General features: G+C 49.1%; 1 protein-coding gene across 3 annotated transcripts in view; it reads left to right on the top strand.

The window, feature by feature from the left end:
* Positions 1-2,875, top strand: part of TPX2 (TPX2 microtubule nucleation factor) — a 30,117-nt gene extending 27,242 nt beyond the window's left edge. For 2 of the 3 annotated variants that reach the window (XM_079979213.1, XM_079979214.1), the window contains exons 15-16: positions 1,292-1,479; positions 2,106-2,875. In XM_079979213.1, the coding sequence (XP_079835339.1) occupies positions 1,292-1,479; positions 2,106-2,216 (299 nt within the window). In that variant the 3' untranslated portion in view covers positions 2,217-2,875. The remainder of the gene's footprint in view (positions 1-1,291; positions 1,480-2,105) is intronic. The other variant, XM_079979215.1, reaches the window with a different exon arrangement.
* Positions 2,876-16,913: the final 14,038 nt, after the last annotated feature.

Genomic DNA, 16,913 nt, shown 5'->3' with positions numbered 1-16,913 from the left:
TGGGGGACAGGGAGAAGTCCCTTCTCAGTTGCCACGAGAACAGGTGAGGGCAGCAACGCTCGACAGCTGTGTGGAGACATGGCTGTTGATTGAGTGCTAAGTTAGATCAGGCGTAAGCAGAAGGCATGGAGTCATAATCCTGGCAACCGCTTCCAGCCTTCTCTACATTCCTCGATTCCTTGAGGACAAAGGGCTCGGCATATAGCTACTCCAAGGAAGAGGCAAGCTTGCTCTTGGGTGACAGAATATTGTCAGTGCCCTTTGTGGGAATGTTGTAGGTACTAGGAGAGGATATATTGATTTAATAGTATCCTTCCTAACTCGCACTTGTGAGTCGGCAGCAGAGTGACATTCCCCAGTATACAGCAGGAAGCTAGTTGGTAGATTGGTTTGAATCTCTTTACTTAAGCAATCCAATCTGGCTTTCTTCAGATTGGAGCATATTCCTGGTAAGAGCCCTTTTATCCCTCCTAAAAAGAAGAAAGACACAAGAAGCTTCTTTTAAAAGTAATGAGAAGTTTACTCACATTCAGTTCACGGCTGGATCCCTGAAGGCAGGCTTTAGCTCGTACTGTAGTTACAGATGCAGCGTGGCTTACATCCTTATAAGGATGCGCCCATGTGCTGCTGGCAGAGAGCCAGCAGTGCAGTCCAAGAGAAGAAAAGGCATCAAAAGAGGAAGGTGGCTATGTGACTGGGCCTTTTGTGGGGTCTGCAAGGGTCACGCCCACCTACCTGGTCACAGCAGGGGGAGGATGCTCCAGACCAGGTGTAACAGGAAGTTCAACTGGCTGGATCAACATCTCCCTGTCTGTGTCCACTCTAGGCAAACAGGAAGTGTTGTACTTGACTGCTTATGTTACATCCCACACCCTGAAGCCTTGGTTGCAATACTTCTGAATGCTGGAAGAGGTATTGCTGGAGGGGAGAGGCTCTTGTGCTTGAATCCTGCATGTTGGCTTCCCACATGCCTCTGGTTGTGCCCTGTGGGCCTGTCTGAACAGGGAGCCAGGTATCTACATAATGCCTTGTACTTTTCATCCTAGCAAATGAGAAAGCATCAAGAGAAAGCATCCAACCAGCCTCAAAGCAGTTCTGCAAAGCTCAGTTTTGCAGCTGAAATTCTAGTTGGATCCGGTAGGATGAAGGACTAGCACTAGATGGACCTTTGGTCTGATCCGACAGGGCTGCTCTTCCATTTTGAAAAACAAACATGCAATTGGGGTGTTTTGTGTGACAGGCACCACCTTCCTGCATAAAGAGTTGTTCCCCCTTCTATTCCGAAACTCAGATGTCCTTTCTGGTTCCGTAGCTCCAAAAAGCTTTGAGCTGGCCACAGAGCGGCGCGCCCGAGAGCGGCAGGAATTTGAGAGGCGGATGGCGGAACTTGAAGCTGAGAAAGCGCGGCTGCAGGAGACAGCGAGACGTCATGAGGAAGAGCAGAGGAAAGCCGAGTTGGCTGAGCTGAGAGAAGAGCTGGTAAATGAGCCTGTGGCTTGAGGGGCATGAATCTGGATCATAGATGCCTAAGCAGCTGAGCCAGCAATGGATCCCATCTTTTCTTAGGAGTGCAGGCAGCTCAGTAAATAAAATAGCATAATATATAATATTTTTACTGGCAGAAGGTCTTAAAACCAACCAAGCCGGCTCTGTAGCTCAGTGGTAGATCTCTTACCTTGTGGGTGGGATTTTCTGGGAAAACAGGCCCAGCCAGATGTCTACTACACTTTGCAGCAGTTAATTCTGAACTGGAAAGATGTTGGAGAACTGCCTTGGTATAAAGTGGCTTCATCTGTTCCTTTGACTTTTAAGGTACCTGCAACCGTTCCTGTGTCTCGGCGGGTCAAGATGTCTTGACCCTTGCTTCTACACATACTGGGAGGCGGGGAGGTGCAATCGAAGGCACACTGAAATTGGCTTAACTTGAACTTACAGCTCAATTTTCTCTTGTATGCCTCCACCGCCATCCGCAGTCTCTCAGTGGTTGGCTGCAGTCCACCCCTGGCCTTCCTTTGGGGGGGGGGGTGAGCAAGGCTGTTCCTTGACAACAGCACTTTCTCCTTTGCTGACGGTGCTTAGAACCTCCTCCTTCTTTTCCTTCCCAGGTACACAAAGCCAACCCCATCCATAGGTACCAGCCAGTGGAGATCAAGGCCAGCGACCAACCCCTGACCGTGCCTCACTCTCCAAACTTTTCCAAAAGGTTTCAGCGCTGATGCGCAAACAAGAAAGAAAAGAAAGGGGGGCTTTTTCCCCCCCTTCATAGTATAGAAACTTGTATTTTATTGACTTGTTTATCAATAAACTATTTTAAGCAATATAAAATGTTACTACTGGGAGTGCTTTTCCTGCTAAGCCTAGGGGAAAAAAAGTGTCATTTTTCCATTTCTCTCCGTAACTGAAACCCAACCCTCAAAACATTTTGCACATACCCTCTAGGACTTGAGTTGCTGTGCAGAACTTCCTTGTTCTTGTGTGGCCTTGTTTCCTTGACTGAACCCTCCTGCCTTAATCACTGGCTCTGGTTGGGAACCGTGCTTTTGATAAACCTGTACCACAGCATGCAGAACTGAATACAGTCAAGGGGAGGGGGGCAGGTTTTTTTTTTTTCTCTGAGCTGAGGTGGAGATGGATGCATGCTCTTTCTCCTCTCCACCCTCATTTTGTGCTATTATTTTCACATCCCTGTACAGGAAGCAACAATCGGTATTCAGCCAGAAGCACCACATTTCTCTTTTAATTACATTTAGCTTTCCAGTGATTTTAGCTTTTAAACAAAGGTTGACATGTGTACCATGACCATAGAACAATGTTGCTTTGATGTTGTATATGTAATAAATGTAAAAAAAAACCCTGCCAGGTTGTTTGAAAATGGGTGGTTTTCTTGTCATTTGGCTCCTTTGCACAGGGGTTGTTAGTTTGTCCATTAATTTTAATTCCCAGTGTTGTGTGATCCAGATCTCAAGCAGTCCTGTGCTGAGAGACTTCCAATGCATTGCAATGGTAAGCCGTGCTGCAGCCATCAGGTGAGTAACGAGATCCTTGTAGGAAAGCTGTTGAGCGGCTTCTGAGCAGTATGATAGAAGTGCTATTTTAGGATCCAAATTGGATGCACGCTGTTGACCACCTTCCCAGACGCTGGGCTTGCACCCTCCTTGCAACTGCCGACAAGGCTGGTTAATGTTGCCTCTGCTCTTTGTCTGCTCGGCCAGAGCTCAGGTTTGGATCGCTTGAGTCGGGTCGTGGGGATGCCCCCACATGAGGTTCTGTCAGGGCAGCCCCAGCCTGTCCTGACTTGCCTCCTTTGGGATAATGGTGTAACAAGAATCGGTGCTATCCCTCCCTGCTTTCACCTATACAGTGGTACCTCAGGTTAAGTACTTAATTCGTTCCAGAGGTCCGTTCTTAACCTGAAACTGTTCTTAACCTGAAGCACCACTTTAGCTAATGGGGTCTCCCGCTGCCACCATGCCGCCGGAGCACGATTTCTGTTCTTATCCTGAAGCAAAGTTCTTAACCCGAGGTACTATTTCTTGGTTAGCGGAGACTGTAACCTGAAGCATATGTAACCCAAGGTACCACTGTAGTTTCATGGATAAATTCCAACAACTTTGTTTCAGTCGTGAAGAATTGCAACTTTACATTCAGAAGGTCCCAAGTTCAATGTCCAGCAGTGCCAGGTAAGGCTGGGAAAATCTGCCTGAAAACCTGGAGATCTGCTGCCAGTGTGTGCCAGGAACAATGGGCTAGGTGGGCCCAATAGGTCTGGCTTTGCAACACCCATGAGGATCCCAAGACTGGGCTAGTAGTGAAAAGTAGCCTTTTGCTTCTGGTTTGTTGCAGTTGGGAGTAACGCTCTGAACTTCAGTTTCATAATAATAATAATAATAATACTTATACCCCGCCCATCTGGCTGGGTTTCCCCAGGCACTCTGGGCGGCTTCCAACAAAACACTAAAATACAATAGTCTGTTAAACATTAAAAGCTTCCCTAAACAGGGCTGCCTTCAGATGTCTTCTAAAAGTCTGGTAGTTGTTTTTCTCTTTGACATCTGGTGGGAGGGCATTCCCCAGGGCAGGCGCCACCACCGAGAAGGCCCTCTTCCCGGTTCCCCTGTAACCTCACTTCTCGCAATGAGGGAACCGCCAGAAAGCCCTTGGTGCTGGACCTCAAATTTAAAGGTAGATCTGTGCTGTCACTTATGAAAGCTTCTGGGACCGCTGACTTGCCTAGCAGAAGCCCCCATGATCTGGATGCCAGCTGACTTTCAATAAAGACCATCATGCACAGTAGAGACTACAGGCAGATTCAGGGCCAATAGGTTTTCATTTTGACATTGAGCTAAGGCTGTTTGGTGGGGAGCTGCCAGGGTGTGGTGGACATCTAACATCTTTTTCCCAGAGCTGGAATGTGCCAACATATGAAGCTAAGTTAGCCCTTGTAATCCACTTGTGGCGGCTCTCAAAGGCGGAGGCAGGAATCTTTCTAACTACTACCAGCAGCCCCTTTTTTAAAAAAGGAATTTGCAACTGGGGTGCCCTGCATGCAAAGCATTTAGCCTATTTCTCAAATTTGGGCCCTTCCACACTACACCCAGGGACGCAGGTGGCGCTGTGGGTTAAAGCCTCAGCGCCTAGGACTTGCCGATCGAAAGGTCGGCGGTTCGAATCCCTGCGGCGGGGTGCGCTCCCGCTGCTCGGTCCCAGCGCCTGCCAACCTAGCAGTTCGAAAGCACCTCCAGGTGCAAGTAGATAAATAGGGACCGCTTACCAGCGGGAAGGTAAACGGCGTTTCCGTGTGCGGCTCTGGCTCGCCAGAGCAGCGATGTCACGCTGGCCACGTGACCCGGAAGTGTCTCCGGACAGCGCTGGCCCCTGGCCTCTTAAGTGAGATGGGCGCACAACCCCAGAGTCTGTCAAGACTGGCCCGTATGGGCAGGGGTACCTTTACCTTTACCTTTACACTACACCCAAGCAAGCAGTTGCCTGTTTTATGTCCACAGTTGCATGGGTAAAATACTGTTCCGTGTGGGCAGGAGCTATCATTAAAAGAAATAGAATTATGTAATTTTCATCACTGATATTAGTGTGGAAGAAAAACAGCTTTCACAATGTGGTTGGAATAAAGTCTGTTCAAGACTCTTTGTTTATTAAGACAAGGCAATTGCATTACAGAAGACTCGTGAGCCAGACTTCTCAGGTGATTGATACCCTCTGTACGTAAGCAGAACACCCTAACAGCTTTTAATGTTATCACAATGTGGTTAATAAGAATCCAGAAGAAACTACCGTATTTTTTGTCCCATAGGACGCTCCGTCCCATAGGACGCACCTAGTTTTTTTGGGGGGAAATAAAGGGAATTTCCCCCCCTTTATTTCCCCCCCAAAACCAGGTCAGGGAACAGCGGGATGGCGGCGCTGCACCTCCCCGCTGTCCCCCGAGCTTGTGGGGCTGGCCGATGTCTGCCCAAAGCGCGGGGCGCTCTGCTTCAGGGTGCGCCGGGCGGCAGGCTGCTATCCACAGCGTGGGGAGCCCTGCAGGAACTCCCGCAGGCTCCCCAGGCTTGCTGATAGCTTCCTGACCCCTCTCGCTCTCCAGGCTTCAGCGAAAGCCTGCATTCGCCCCATAGGGTACACACAGATTTCCCCTTCATTTTTGGAGGGGAAAAAGTGCATCCTATAGGGCGAAAAATACGGTAGTTTGCAGGGGGGAAATATGCAAACATTTTTGGTCCAAAACCCTCAAACATTCCATACTTCACTTTTCTTCCAACTTTGTGTTGATCCTGTTACACTCTTAAGAGAGATGTTTCCTTAAGACAGAAGCAAGTTCATGTCTCCTGTGAGAGGCCCAGATCCCTGCAGGCCGCAGAAGCATACATTCTGCTTCCACATTAGGAAAAACAGGCAGGTGCATTTCTTCTCCAGCCTGTGTCTGCTTATAAGTGGGTGCCCCCTGCACTTAATATTTGGGGAAGGACCATGGTGTGTTGCATTATTAATTGAATTTATATACTGCCCTTTACCCGCAGGTCTCAGGGTGGTTCAAATAAAAATATAAAACCACAAAATGCATAATAAAAATAAAAATAACCCAATAGGCTCCACATTTGCATGGAAATGGCTCCAGCCTTTGCAGGAAGGCTGGGGAAGATTCCCTGTCTGAAATGTTGGAGAGCTGCTGGTAGTGTAGACATTAGAGCTACATAGATGCATGGTCTGACTCTGTCTAAGGTAACAGTCTACATTCTGCCTATACTGTACATCAAATGCAGAACAGCAAAAAAACCCCTAATGCTGTTCTAGGCTACATCCAGTGTCCAGATCAAGAAAAGCAATAGTACTGCTCTATTCAGCCTTGGTCAGACTCCCCCCCCCCCCCGAAGTCCTGTATCCAGTTCTGGGCACCGCAATTTAAGAGGAATATTGACATGCTGGGAGGTGTGCAGAGGAGGGTGACCAGGATGAAAAAGGCTCTGGAAACCAAGCCTTATGAGGAACAGTTGAAGGAGCTGGGTATGTTCAGCCTGGAAAAGAGGAGGCCAAGAGTTGATATGATAGCTATCACATGGAAGGTGGAACAAGCCTGTTTTCGCCTGCTCCAGAGGGTAAGACCCAAACTAAAGGATTAAAACGACAAGAAAGGAGATTCCAACTAAACTAGGAAGAACCATGCACTAAGAGCTGTTATTCCTTTGGAATTATTATTATTATTATTATTATTATTATTATTATTATTATTATTATTTTATTATTATTATTATTATTTATACCCTGCCCACTCTGGGCGGCTTCCAGCAAAATATTAAAATACAATAGTCCATCAAACACTAAAAGCTTCCCTGAACAGGGCTGCCTTCAGATGTCTTCTAAAAGTCTGGTAGTTGTTGTTCTCTTTGACATCTGGTGGGAGGGTGTTCCACAGGGCGGGCGCCACTACTGAGAAGGCCCTCTGCCTGATTCCCTGTAACTTGGCTTCTCGCAGTGAGGGAACCGCCAGAAGGCCCTCGGCACTGGACCTCAGTGTCCCGGCAGAACGATGGAGGTGGAGACGCTCCTTCAGGTACAGTGGTTGCTCGCAAGATGAAAAGAATTTGTTCCGCGATTCTCTTCGTCTAGCGGTTTTTTCGTCTTGCGAAGCAAGCCCATTGACAGCTTAGCAGATTAGCGCTATTAGCGGCTTTTAGCGGCTTATCCGGGACGCAGGTGGCGCTGTGGGTTAAAGCCTCAGCGCCTAGGACTTGCCGATCGAAAGGTCGGCGGTTCGAATCCCTGCGGCGGGGTGCGCTCCCGCTGCTCGGTCCCAGTGCCTGCCAACCTAGCAGTTCGAAAGCACCTCCGGGTGCAAGTAGATAAATAGGGACCGCTTACCAGCGGGAAGGTAAACGGCGTTTCCGTGTGTGGCTTTGGCTCTGGCCAGAGCAGCGATGTCACGCTGGCCACGTGACCCGGAAGTGTCTCCGGACAGCGCTGGCCCCTGGCCTCTTGAGTGAGATGGGCGCACAACCCCAGAGTCTGTCAAGACTGGCCCTTACGGGCAGGGGTACCTTTACCTTTACCTTTAGCGGCTTATCAGCTTAGCGGATAAGCAGATAAGCAGCTTAGCGGCTTAGAAAAAGGGGGGGGGGAGTCGGAAAAATTGCAAGACATTTCGTCTTGCGAAGCAAGCCCATAGGGAAATTCGTTTTGCGAAGCGCCTCCAAAACGGAAAACCCTTTCATCTAGCGGGTTTTTCGTCTTGCGAGGCATTCGTCTTGCGGGGCACCACTGTATACTGGTCCGAGGCCGTTTAGGGCTTTAAAGGTTAGCACCAACACTTTGAATTGTGCCCAGAAACGTACCGGGAGCCAATGTAGGTCTTTCAAGACCGGTGGAAGATGATGGACTCGCCTTCAGTGGAGATTTTTGCACAGATGTTGGATGACCCCCAATCATGGATGCTTTAGGCACAATTCCTACATTGCGGGGGGTTAGACTAGATGAGCCTAGGTGTCCCTTCCAACTATGATTCAATAACCCGTGATTGCGTTGGCTGCAACTGGCGATTTCTTTAGGGGGTTTTGAATGTTTTATGTAGTTTTGTGGTAGTTTTATGTAGTTTTTCAATTTCATTGTTCCGCAAGGGACAATGACAATAAAGATACGTATCGTACCCCTTCAAAGGGGTACCAATATGAGCATTATTGATTAGGCCAAGGGTTATACACTTGTCCCCCCACCCTCTTTAAGAGTTGTCAAAGTGTGTTCCTGATGCTTCCCAGTCACCCCACCCCAGAGGCAGGAAGTTCCCAGTGCTGATGGAAGGCTTTGAGAAGCTGTTGACTACATCACAGACTTGTTCTCCCTGGATTTTCCAGGCTCTCCAGTTACGGAGCAGGGGCTGGGATATTCAGGTAAGGGTTCTCCATCCTGTTCCAACTCTTGTAAGCCAACTGCCCTGCTGAGTGGCTCGAATTAGCCTGGGGATAGAGTTTCCCTGAGAAGGGGACGGGCCTGACTGCCCAACCAACTTTCTCAGGCCCATGGAAAGAGCAGAAAGGTTAAAGTGTGTCCTGCTTGAGGCTGTGACGGCACTGTAGCCAGGGGAACAGGCATGCTTGACCGCTGGCCAACTCTCCCAGGACACTGTGCACTGGCTGGAGCCTCTGGGCTGTGTCCGCAGAGCCAAAAACTACCCGGTGGGTGTGCTTGTTTTCTCCAGCCTGGAACAGAACAAACACACACACACACACATTGACCCCAGCCATGCTCCAAAAGTCAGGCCGGGTGTGTGTGTGTGCCTTTTGGATCCGTCTTCTATATCAAAACATCTTTTGAGTGCTGCAAGCCTCGCAGGGCGCTTCCAGGCCGTTGCTGTTTTCAGCTGATATTCAATCACATCCCAGCAAATTTAAATCGCGTAGTTCAAGCTGATGGCCAGGTCTTGCTCAACAGACTTGCTTTCCCCAAAGAGCAGATTTTTATATTCTATTTCTGTCGTGCAGGGATTAATCAGGGATTAATAAACTGAATTCTCTGAAAGTCCTTAAATGAATCATGGTGCCAGACTGAACTCTGCAGAACAGTGTTTCCGGATAGCAGCTACTTCCGGATAGATATAATATACATATAGTCACTACATAATTGCATGAACACTGTTCCAGAGTATTTTTCATTCTCATGTATATGTATTCGAAAAAAAGATTGGTTAATGAAGAAATTACATATCTTTCTACTTACGAGTGTTGAACTAATTGGCTGATGAAGAATTCAACAAAACAGTAGTTGCTATCCGGAAACACTCTTCAGCAGAGTTCAGAGTTGGACATCATAATTGACATTTGCTGATTATACAAAGCTTCACAGCTTGCTCTCCGCCGGGTAAAGTCTGGCACCATGATTCATTTAAGGACTTTCAGAGACTTCAGTTTGTTAGTTTTGATGTTTTGAATTATTCCATAAAGTTTTTCACATTCTAATTGTTTCTGGCCATCGTGTTGCTTTTGATATTGCTGACTCATATTTTGCAACACAGGGGTTTGTTTACTCATTGTACAGGGATTAACGGCAGGACAACGAAAGTGGGCTTTGCAAGCCCTTGTGGTTCCTAAGAGATTGAAGCCCTGACCTGCACTATGCATTTAAAGCAGAATCGTGCCACTTTAAGCAAGTTTAAAGAATTCAAAGCAGAGTGGCGCAGCAAGAGGGGGCCTGGCGTTATTATTTCTGCGCACCAGCTGCTCTGAGCAACCCCTCCAGCTTTGCGTGCAGAAGCTCCTCTCCTCTCCTCACCCTTGTCCCTCCTGCCTGCTGGATCTGGGCCTAGGCGTGGAGCTCTGCCACACAAGGAGCCCCCAGCCCATCCTCCTGCTTGGCCTTGCCTGGTGCGGCTTGGGGAGGGGACTGTCAGGAGTTCAGCATACACTCGAGTAGGACTCTGGCAGAGACACATGCTCAACTGGCATGTTCTCTCCCTCCTGGTCTTTCGTTCAGGAGCTTCAAAAGCTTTTCTTCTGCCTGAACATCACAGCGAACGATGCCAACTGACACCAGCACACTTAGGGATCCACAGAGTCTTCGCAGCTTGTGTAACAGAACTTAGCAACTCAGCATTTTGGCTAATCTACTTTATTTACATATAAACCAACACGGAACACTGCAACATGGAATCATAGAATCATGGCTCCCTCTCTCTCTAGCATCAGACAGCAAAGAGAAAAAGAACAAAGGACAATAGTCCCACTTCATGGAACACAGTAACACAAACATCCTGTCTCCGTCACTTCCCACTCTGTGGAGTCAAAACATACACCGTCATGTGAAAGACAACAATCCCATGACTGCAATCATGGAGCAGGAATTCTAACATCCTCCCCCAATTCATGATCTGTATTGCAGTCATCAATGTAACTGCAACAACCATACAGATGTCATACACACAGTACAGAATTCTAACAGGGACATCCCATTGGGTTTTCCTCACCTCTGGCCACTAGTGAGCCCAGTTCAGTCCTAGCCAAGTCCACCTGTCTGCTCCAGTCTTAATGGCAGGCCCATCAGTTTCCTGGATGAAAATTTGCACCCCACCCCCAGAAAAAATGCACCCGGGGCCACTGCCCCTTTTGCCCCCCCCCCCCCGTACACTACACCACTGGAACTACCTCCAGCAGAAGCGCTTGGCACCTTCCTTGTAATGTTTCCGCAGATTGCTCAAGGCACACCTCTTTACGCTGAATTTCGACACTTGAGGCGTACATTTTTTGCAATCTACCTTGTACTTATGCTTGTAAGTTGCTTTAAATCGCTCTTAACATTGTGTTTCGATGCTGCATGACGCTCCTAGCAGCCTTAGGGTGAACGCCGGCAATCAAATTAACGAGAGCAATTAATAAATAGATGTGTGTCCTTAATGCAGAGCAAAACCTTTGTGGGTTTTTTCATTTTCTGCCTTGGGCAGCAACCAGCCTGGCTGCCTTTTAAGTGCTATAACGGTACCTCCTTCCGTTGGCCCGGCCTCTGAGGCCTTGCAAAAGCCATTGCTAATGAGACAATCGCTCCTGTGCCGTTGATTGTTTGGCCAGCCCATGGCGGAGGCTGATGAAGGCTAATGAGGTGAATGGCATAGTCGCGGGGTGCTAACTCGCTGCTATGCTGCGGACAACAATGTATGAATCACTGCTCCTTTCTTAGCTTGCTGGGGGGGGGGGGGGGCGTGAGATGCAAGGCAGAACAGGCAATGAGCTCTTCAGCTCTGGCTGCTAAGGAGAGAATAGCTCCCTGGAAGGGGGGGGGGGCAGTTTCCTTAAGTGGCTGGGGCAACACCAGGCTGAATCTGCAGCAGGTTGCAGCTGGGGCTGGGGCAGTGGATTCACAGCTGTTAAAAGGGGAGGCAGTGCATCCCACACAGTCCTCTTCGAAGTGGCAGTCTGCACATCCCCTCCATTTAATTCTGATTTATCCTGATCGGGGGCGGGGGTGGAACCCAACACCCAATTGCATGCTGCCCAGCTGTGGATTTAATTTATTTATTGCATTTATATCCCACTCAGGTCCTCCTTGTGGCTTTCCCATGGGGGGCCTCTGGTCAGATACTCTGAGAACAGGGTGTTGGGCAATGTGGGCCTTTGGCCTGATCCAGCAACCAGGCTCTTCCAACATTACGTGGTCCCTAAGATGACGTGAGCCAGGGCTGGTGAAATTCAAATTGTAGATTTCTGCATGTGGAGCAGAACTTGCAACTCATTTGCACCAGAGAACAACTGACACTTTCTCTATGTGATCCTAGACCATGGGTAGGCAAACTAAGGCCCGGGGGCCAGATCCGGCCCAATTGCCTTCTAAATCCGGCCCGCAGATGGTCAGGGAATCAGCGTGCTTTTACATGAGGAGAATGTGTCCTTTTATTTAAAATGCATCTCTCGGTTATTTGTGGGGCATAGGAATTTGTTCATCCCCTCCAAAAAAAATATAGTCCAGCCCCCCACAAGGTCTGAGGGACAGTGGACCGGCCCCCTGCTGAAAAAGTTTGCTGACCCCTGTCCTAGACCTATGGATAGGATTCTTATACCCTCCAGCCTTCATGCCGAAATCATATCCTGTCCTGCAAAGAGGTAGACTTTGTATGTTGTTTAGTTGTTTAGTCGTGTCCGACTCTTCGTGACCCCCTGGACCAGAGCACGCCAGGCCCTCCTGTCTTCCACTGCCTCCCGCAGTTTGGTCAAACTCATGCTCGTAGCTTCAAGAACACTGTCCAACCATCTCGTCCTCTGTCGTCCCCTTCTCCTTGTGCCCTCCATCTTTCCCAACACCAGGGTCTTTTCCAGGGAGTCTTCTCTTCTCATGAGGTGGCCAAAGTACTGGAGCCTCAGCTTCAGGATCTGTCCTTCCAGGGAGCACTCAGGGCTGATTTCCTTCAGAATGGAGAGGTTTGATCTTCTTGCAGTCCATGGGACTCTCAAGAGTCTCCTCCAGCACCAGAATTCAAAAGCTTCCATTCTCCGGCGATCAGCCTTCTTTATGGTCCAGCTCTCACTTCCATACATCACTACTGGGAAAACCACAGCTTTAACTATACGGACCTTTGTTGGCAAGGTGATGTCTCTCCTTTTTAAGATGCTGTCTAGGTTTGTCATTGCAGACTCTGTATAGACACACATTAAAAATGTGAGACTCTGTATAGACACACATTTTTAATTCATTATATTTCTAAATAGATTTATAGCCTGGAATATTGTAATATAACTTCCTCAACTTGGTCCTCTCTAGAAGTTTTAAGCTATGACCGCCAACATCCCCTAAGCCCCTCAGGCTGAGCTCAACAGGAATTGTATGTCAAAACATCTGGCTGACACCAGATTGGGGAATTAATGTAGTGGATCCAAAAGCCCACCATATTCATAGAGGAGATGGCACTCAATGGCTGGAAACCCCAGGAGGGGAGAGGGCCCTTGTGCCCAGATCCTATTTGCCAGCATCCCAGCTCTTGGCCACTGTGAGAATAGGATACTGGACTTGATGGGCCATTGGCCTGATCCAATCAGATCTTCATAGGTTCCTATATTTTCTCCATGTGCACCATCTATATCTGCAAATCCTCAGGTCAGCCTGAAAAATGCCACAGGGCCTCAAGTGCTCTCCTCCGGATAGAAAAGCAAACTCTGCAGCAGCTGCCTCTGGAACTCCCTGCCACTTGACGAAGTGGTGAGCTGTGTGCACGAAACAGTATGCTTGTTCCCCAGTTTAAAAGCACCGCTTCTCGTCCGGATGTTGCCTGCGCACTTCTCTTTGGAAGCAGCACCCCACCAGCTTTTGCACCGTTCAAAAGATCCCCGGGCTGCAGTTTCTTGGATCCTGCGCTGATTTTGTCCATGCCCACCCACCCCCTGCCAAAACCCCCCATTGCTTCCCCCCTGCCCCTGGCAGATGCTTGTATCGCTTGCACGTTTGGGTCTGGCTAAGCAGCTCATTCAAAGCCCTTCCCACCCTCTGATCCTTGGCACGCTTGTTGACTGCGAGAATCTGACTCCCGGCACGAGAGCAAAGGAAGCGGATGGATGACTTGTTTTAATTAGGCCGGAGCTGGCAGCCTGACAGGATGGGATCTCTGGGACCTTGCCTCGCCCAGCCGAATGTGTGCGCTCAGGAGAACGGGCAAGTATTTGCAGGCGTATCTGGGACCCCGCAAGCTCCCTTGGTTTTTTACTTAGATGCAGTTATATTTACTTAATGCAATTCTGGGCTGCATCTATAGGAGTATAGCATCTAGATCAAGGGAAGTAATAGTGCCACTGTATTCTGCTCTGGTCAGACCTCACCTGGAGTACTGTGTCCAGTTCTGTGCACCACAGTTCAAGAAGGACACTGACAAACTGGAACGGGTCCAGAGGAGGGCAACCAAAATGGTCAAAGGCCTGGAAATGATGCCTTATGAGGAACGGCTAAGGGAGCTGGGCATGTTTAGCCTGGAGAACAGGAGGTTAAGGGGTGATATGATAGCCATGTTCAAATATATAAAAGGATGTCACATAGAGGAGGGAGAAAGGTTGTTTTCTGCTGCTCCAGAGAAGCGGACACGGAGCAATGGATCCAAACTACAAGAAAGAAGATTCCACCTAAACATTAGGAAGAACTTCCTGACAGTAAGAGCTGTTTGACAGTGGAATTTGCTGCCAAGGAGTGTGGTGGAGTCTCCTTCTTTGGAGGTCTTTAAGCAGAGGCTTGACAACCATATGTCAGGAGTGCTCTGATGGTGTTTCCTGCTTGGCAGGGGGTTGGACTCGATGGCCCTTGTGGTCTCTTCCAACTCTATGATTCTATGATCCCTTGCTCTCCATATACCTCACCATTATCTGCTCCACTCAGGATGGAAAAGAGACGAGGCTCTGGATGCAATCGCTACTGATCAGCAGCCCCCTTGCCTGGGGATTGTGGCGCTGGGCTCAAGAGGCTGTTTGCTTGTCTGAAAGGGCAAGGCACTTTCCTCCTGCTTTCCGTCACGGTGACTAAGGGTGATTCTTTCCCAAACCAGACCCCGCTAGACAGAGACCCTCTTAGCCTCCCCTGCCCCAGGCCCTGGGTCCTTTCCAGAATTATTTTGGTCCTCGGCATTTGTGCCAAGAGCAGCGAAAAGATGCCATGCCTGACATTTTGCAAACAAGGAGGAGTTCCTTCCCGGCAGGCGCTAACTGCCACTCTTCTGCAGGGGGAAAAAGAGAGAGAGGCTGCCTAGGGTGGGGCGATAGGTTCAGGACAAACAAACAAGAAAGGATGGGGCATAGCTAAGCCATGGAACTCCCTCCCACAGTAGGAAAATGGAAAAGCCTCCCCATTGTCTTTTCCTTCACAGATCCTGTCTTATGGGTATGTCTGTCTGTGTTTGAATAGGGTGAGCCTGTGACCTGGCTCAGGAACTAAGTATTTATCATTACAAAAGACTGGCCAGGCTCCCCAGGGTATCCAATCAAGTGAGCATTAACAGGTAACCTGTCAGATGAGATAAACAACGCACTCAGATTTCTGCTGTAGACCGCCTTTTCTGTGTTATAGGTATGATGTATGTAGTCTTGGGTTATACCCCTTCTGTGATGTATGTATGATGTATGGAGGGGTGGTCTGGAGCTCCAGGGCAGGGGATTTAAAATTTCTATATAAGAGCAGGCAAACCTTTGTTCTGGGTTCCTCCTCCCTCCTGTGTGTGTTGGGAGCACCCTGCTGCAACAGATCAATAAAGATCAGGCTTACGAGCTGCTTCTCAATATTCTCTGGTTGGCCTCTGTTATTTTCTCCTACCAATAGGGAACCTACGTAAGGACTCTATATGGGCTCTTGGATGCCCCATAAGGGAAAAAGGGCAAATTTTTGTGTACAGCACTTGTGAATGCCTGTTGTTGGAAACGGCAGGAAGGAAGCGTGTTCGAATCCTGATTGTGGGTTTCCTACCAGTGTCTGGGGAAATGGTATTAAAATCACTTTTCTGACCATGCTTCCAGACTGGCCAATCCATGGAGGGACTCTTAACAGAGAAGTGATGTGTACCTGCCATTATCAGGGCAACGGCTCTGCCTTTGCTACTGGAACAATGTGCTGGTTGTTCCATGCCAGGTCAGAAGCATCCCAGCCCATGAAATTTCAGGGCCCAGATCTGAAACCTAGAGGTGACCCCTGGTGATGTCACTGGCCCTGGAGACAGAGGTTAATTAGGAGGGGAGCAGAGGACCCCCCCCTCCAGAATGTCTGTGCTATAATATTATGTACTGAGTTGAATAGGATCCAAAAGGCAGCAGTCTGATTGGTCCTAGAACAATAGGATTCAGAATGCAGCAGTCTGATTGGTCTACAGGAGCCACCCAATCCAGCTCCAGGTGGAAGTGAATCCGCAACCTAATTGGCCTACAGGAGAATCCCGGAATTAGCCAATCATGTGGGGCCCATTGTGTAAATAATGTATATAAAGCAGACATTCTGGAGGAACTTTCATTCCCCCTCACCACTATGAGCTGAATAAAGAGCATGAAATCCACTCTTGACTCCGAGTATATTTCATATAACTTTCAGCCAGCTTCTAATGGGCTGAACGCTTGCAAGATGGATGCACAATCTTCTAGATAATTTTCTGAGGAACTCCTTTCTGTCTGCAACAGAACTGCTGACCAAGGGCTCAGAAAACTCTTTTCTTCCGCCTTTCAGCCACCTCTGGCTGGTTAACACCTTGAACAGCTGCGCTCCCTCTGTGATGATTAAAGGTGCACTTGCCCACCTGGAGATTCCAACCTTCCACCTGCCACCTGGAGGGGACCAGGCAAACCTGAAGGCCTCGGGTCAGAGCTCGGGCAACCCCACCTAGCAGGGAATTCTTGGCAGTCTGGAGCAGTGAATCGTTCAGAGTTCCAACAGGGGCTTCCTGGCGCCTTCAATGTATGCCCTGTGACGCACAGGGTGGGAATTGCCCTCGCCTGAGCTGATCCTCCGTTTCCCCAGTCAAACTGCCCATTTCCTTCCTGGTCTTAATATAGATGGCAACCCCCCTGAGTACGGAAGGGCCCTGGCACTCTGCTAGTCTGAACAGCCTTTTGGCACCCGGCAAAGGTTAAACAATAGGAGATTCTGCCCGTTGAGTCTGGCCTAATCCCCATCGCCGCTAAACAGCCCCGGGCAACTATGGGACGCCCTCCCTGGACATGCAAACCCAGGAGACCTTGCCTAAGAAAGCCTTCTCTCCCCGCTTGCGTCTTGCTGGGGGTCGGGCGGGCTTTCTACTCTGGGCCAGACCCCCTCCGGCAGGCTCCCCAAGGAGCAGGGAGTTCAGCAAGGGTGGCTGGGTCATCTGATTTCTGTTTGTTTGAATTCCCATCTCATCTGAGCAGGAGAGAGAGAGCGCCGGGCAGCAGAATGGAGTGTCCTTTGAACGGAAGCCAGAGGGAACAGGTGGCCCCACA

This window comes from Podarcis cretensis (genome assembly GCF_951804945.1).
Source record: "Podarcis cretensis genome assembly, chromosome: 6".
In the NCBI taxonomy this organism is placed as follows: Eukaryota; Metazoa; Chordata; class Lepidosauria; order Squamata; family Lacertidae; genus Podarcis; species Podarcis cretensis.
This window is presented reverse-complemented; position numbering and strand designations above follow the sequence as displayed.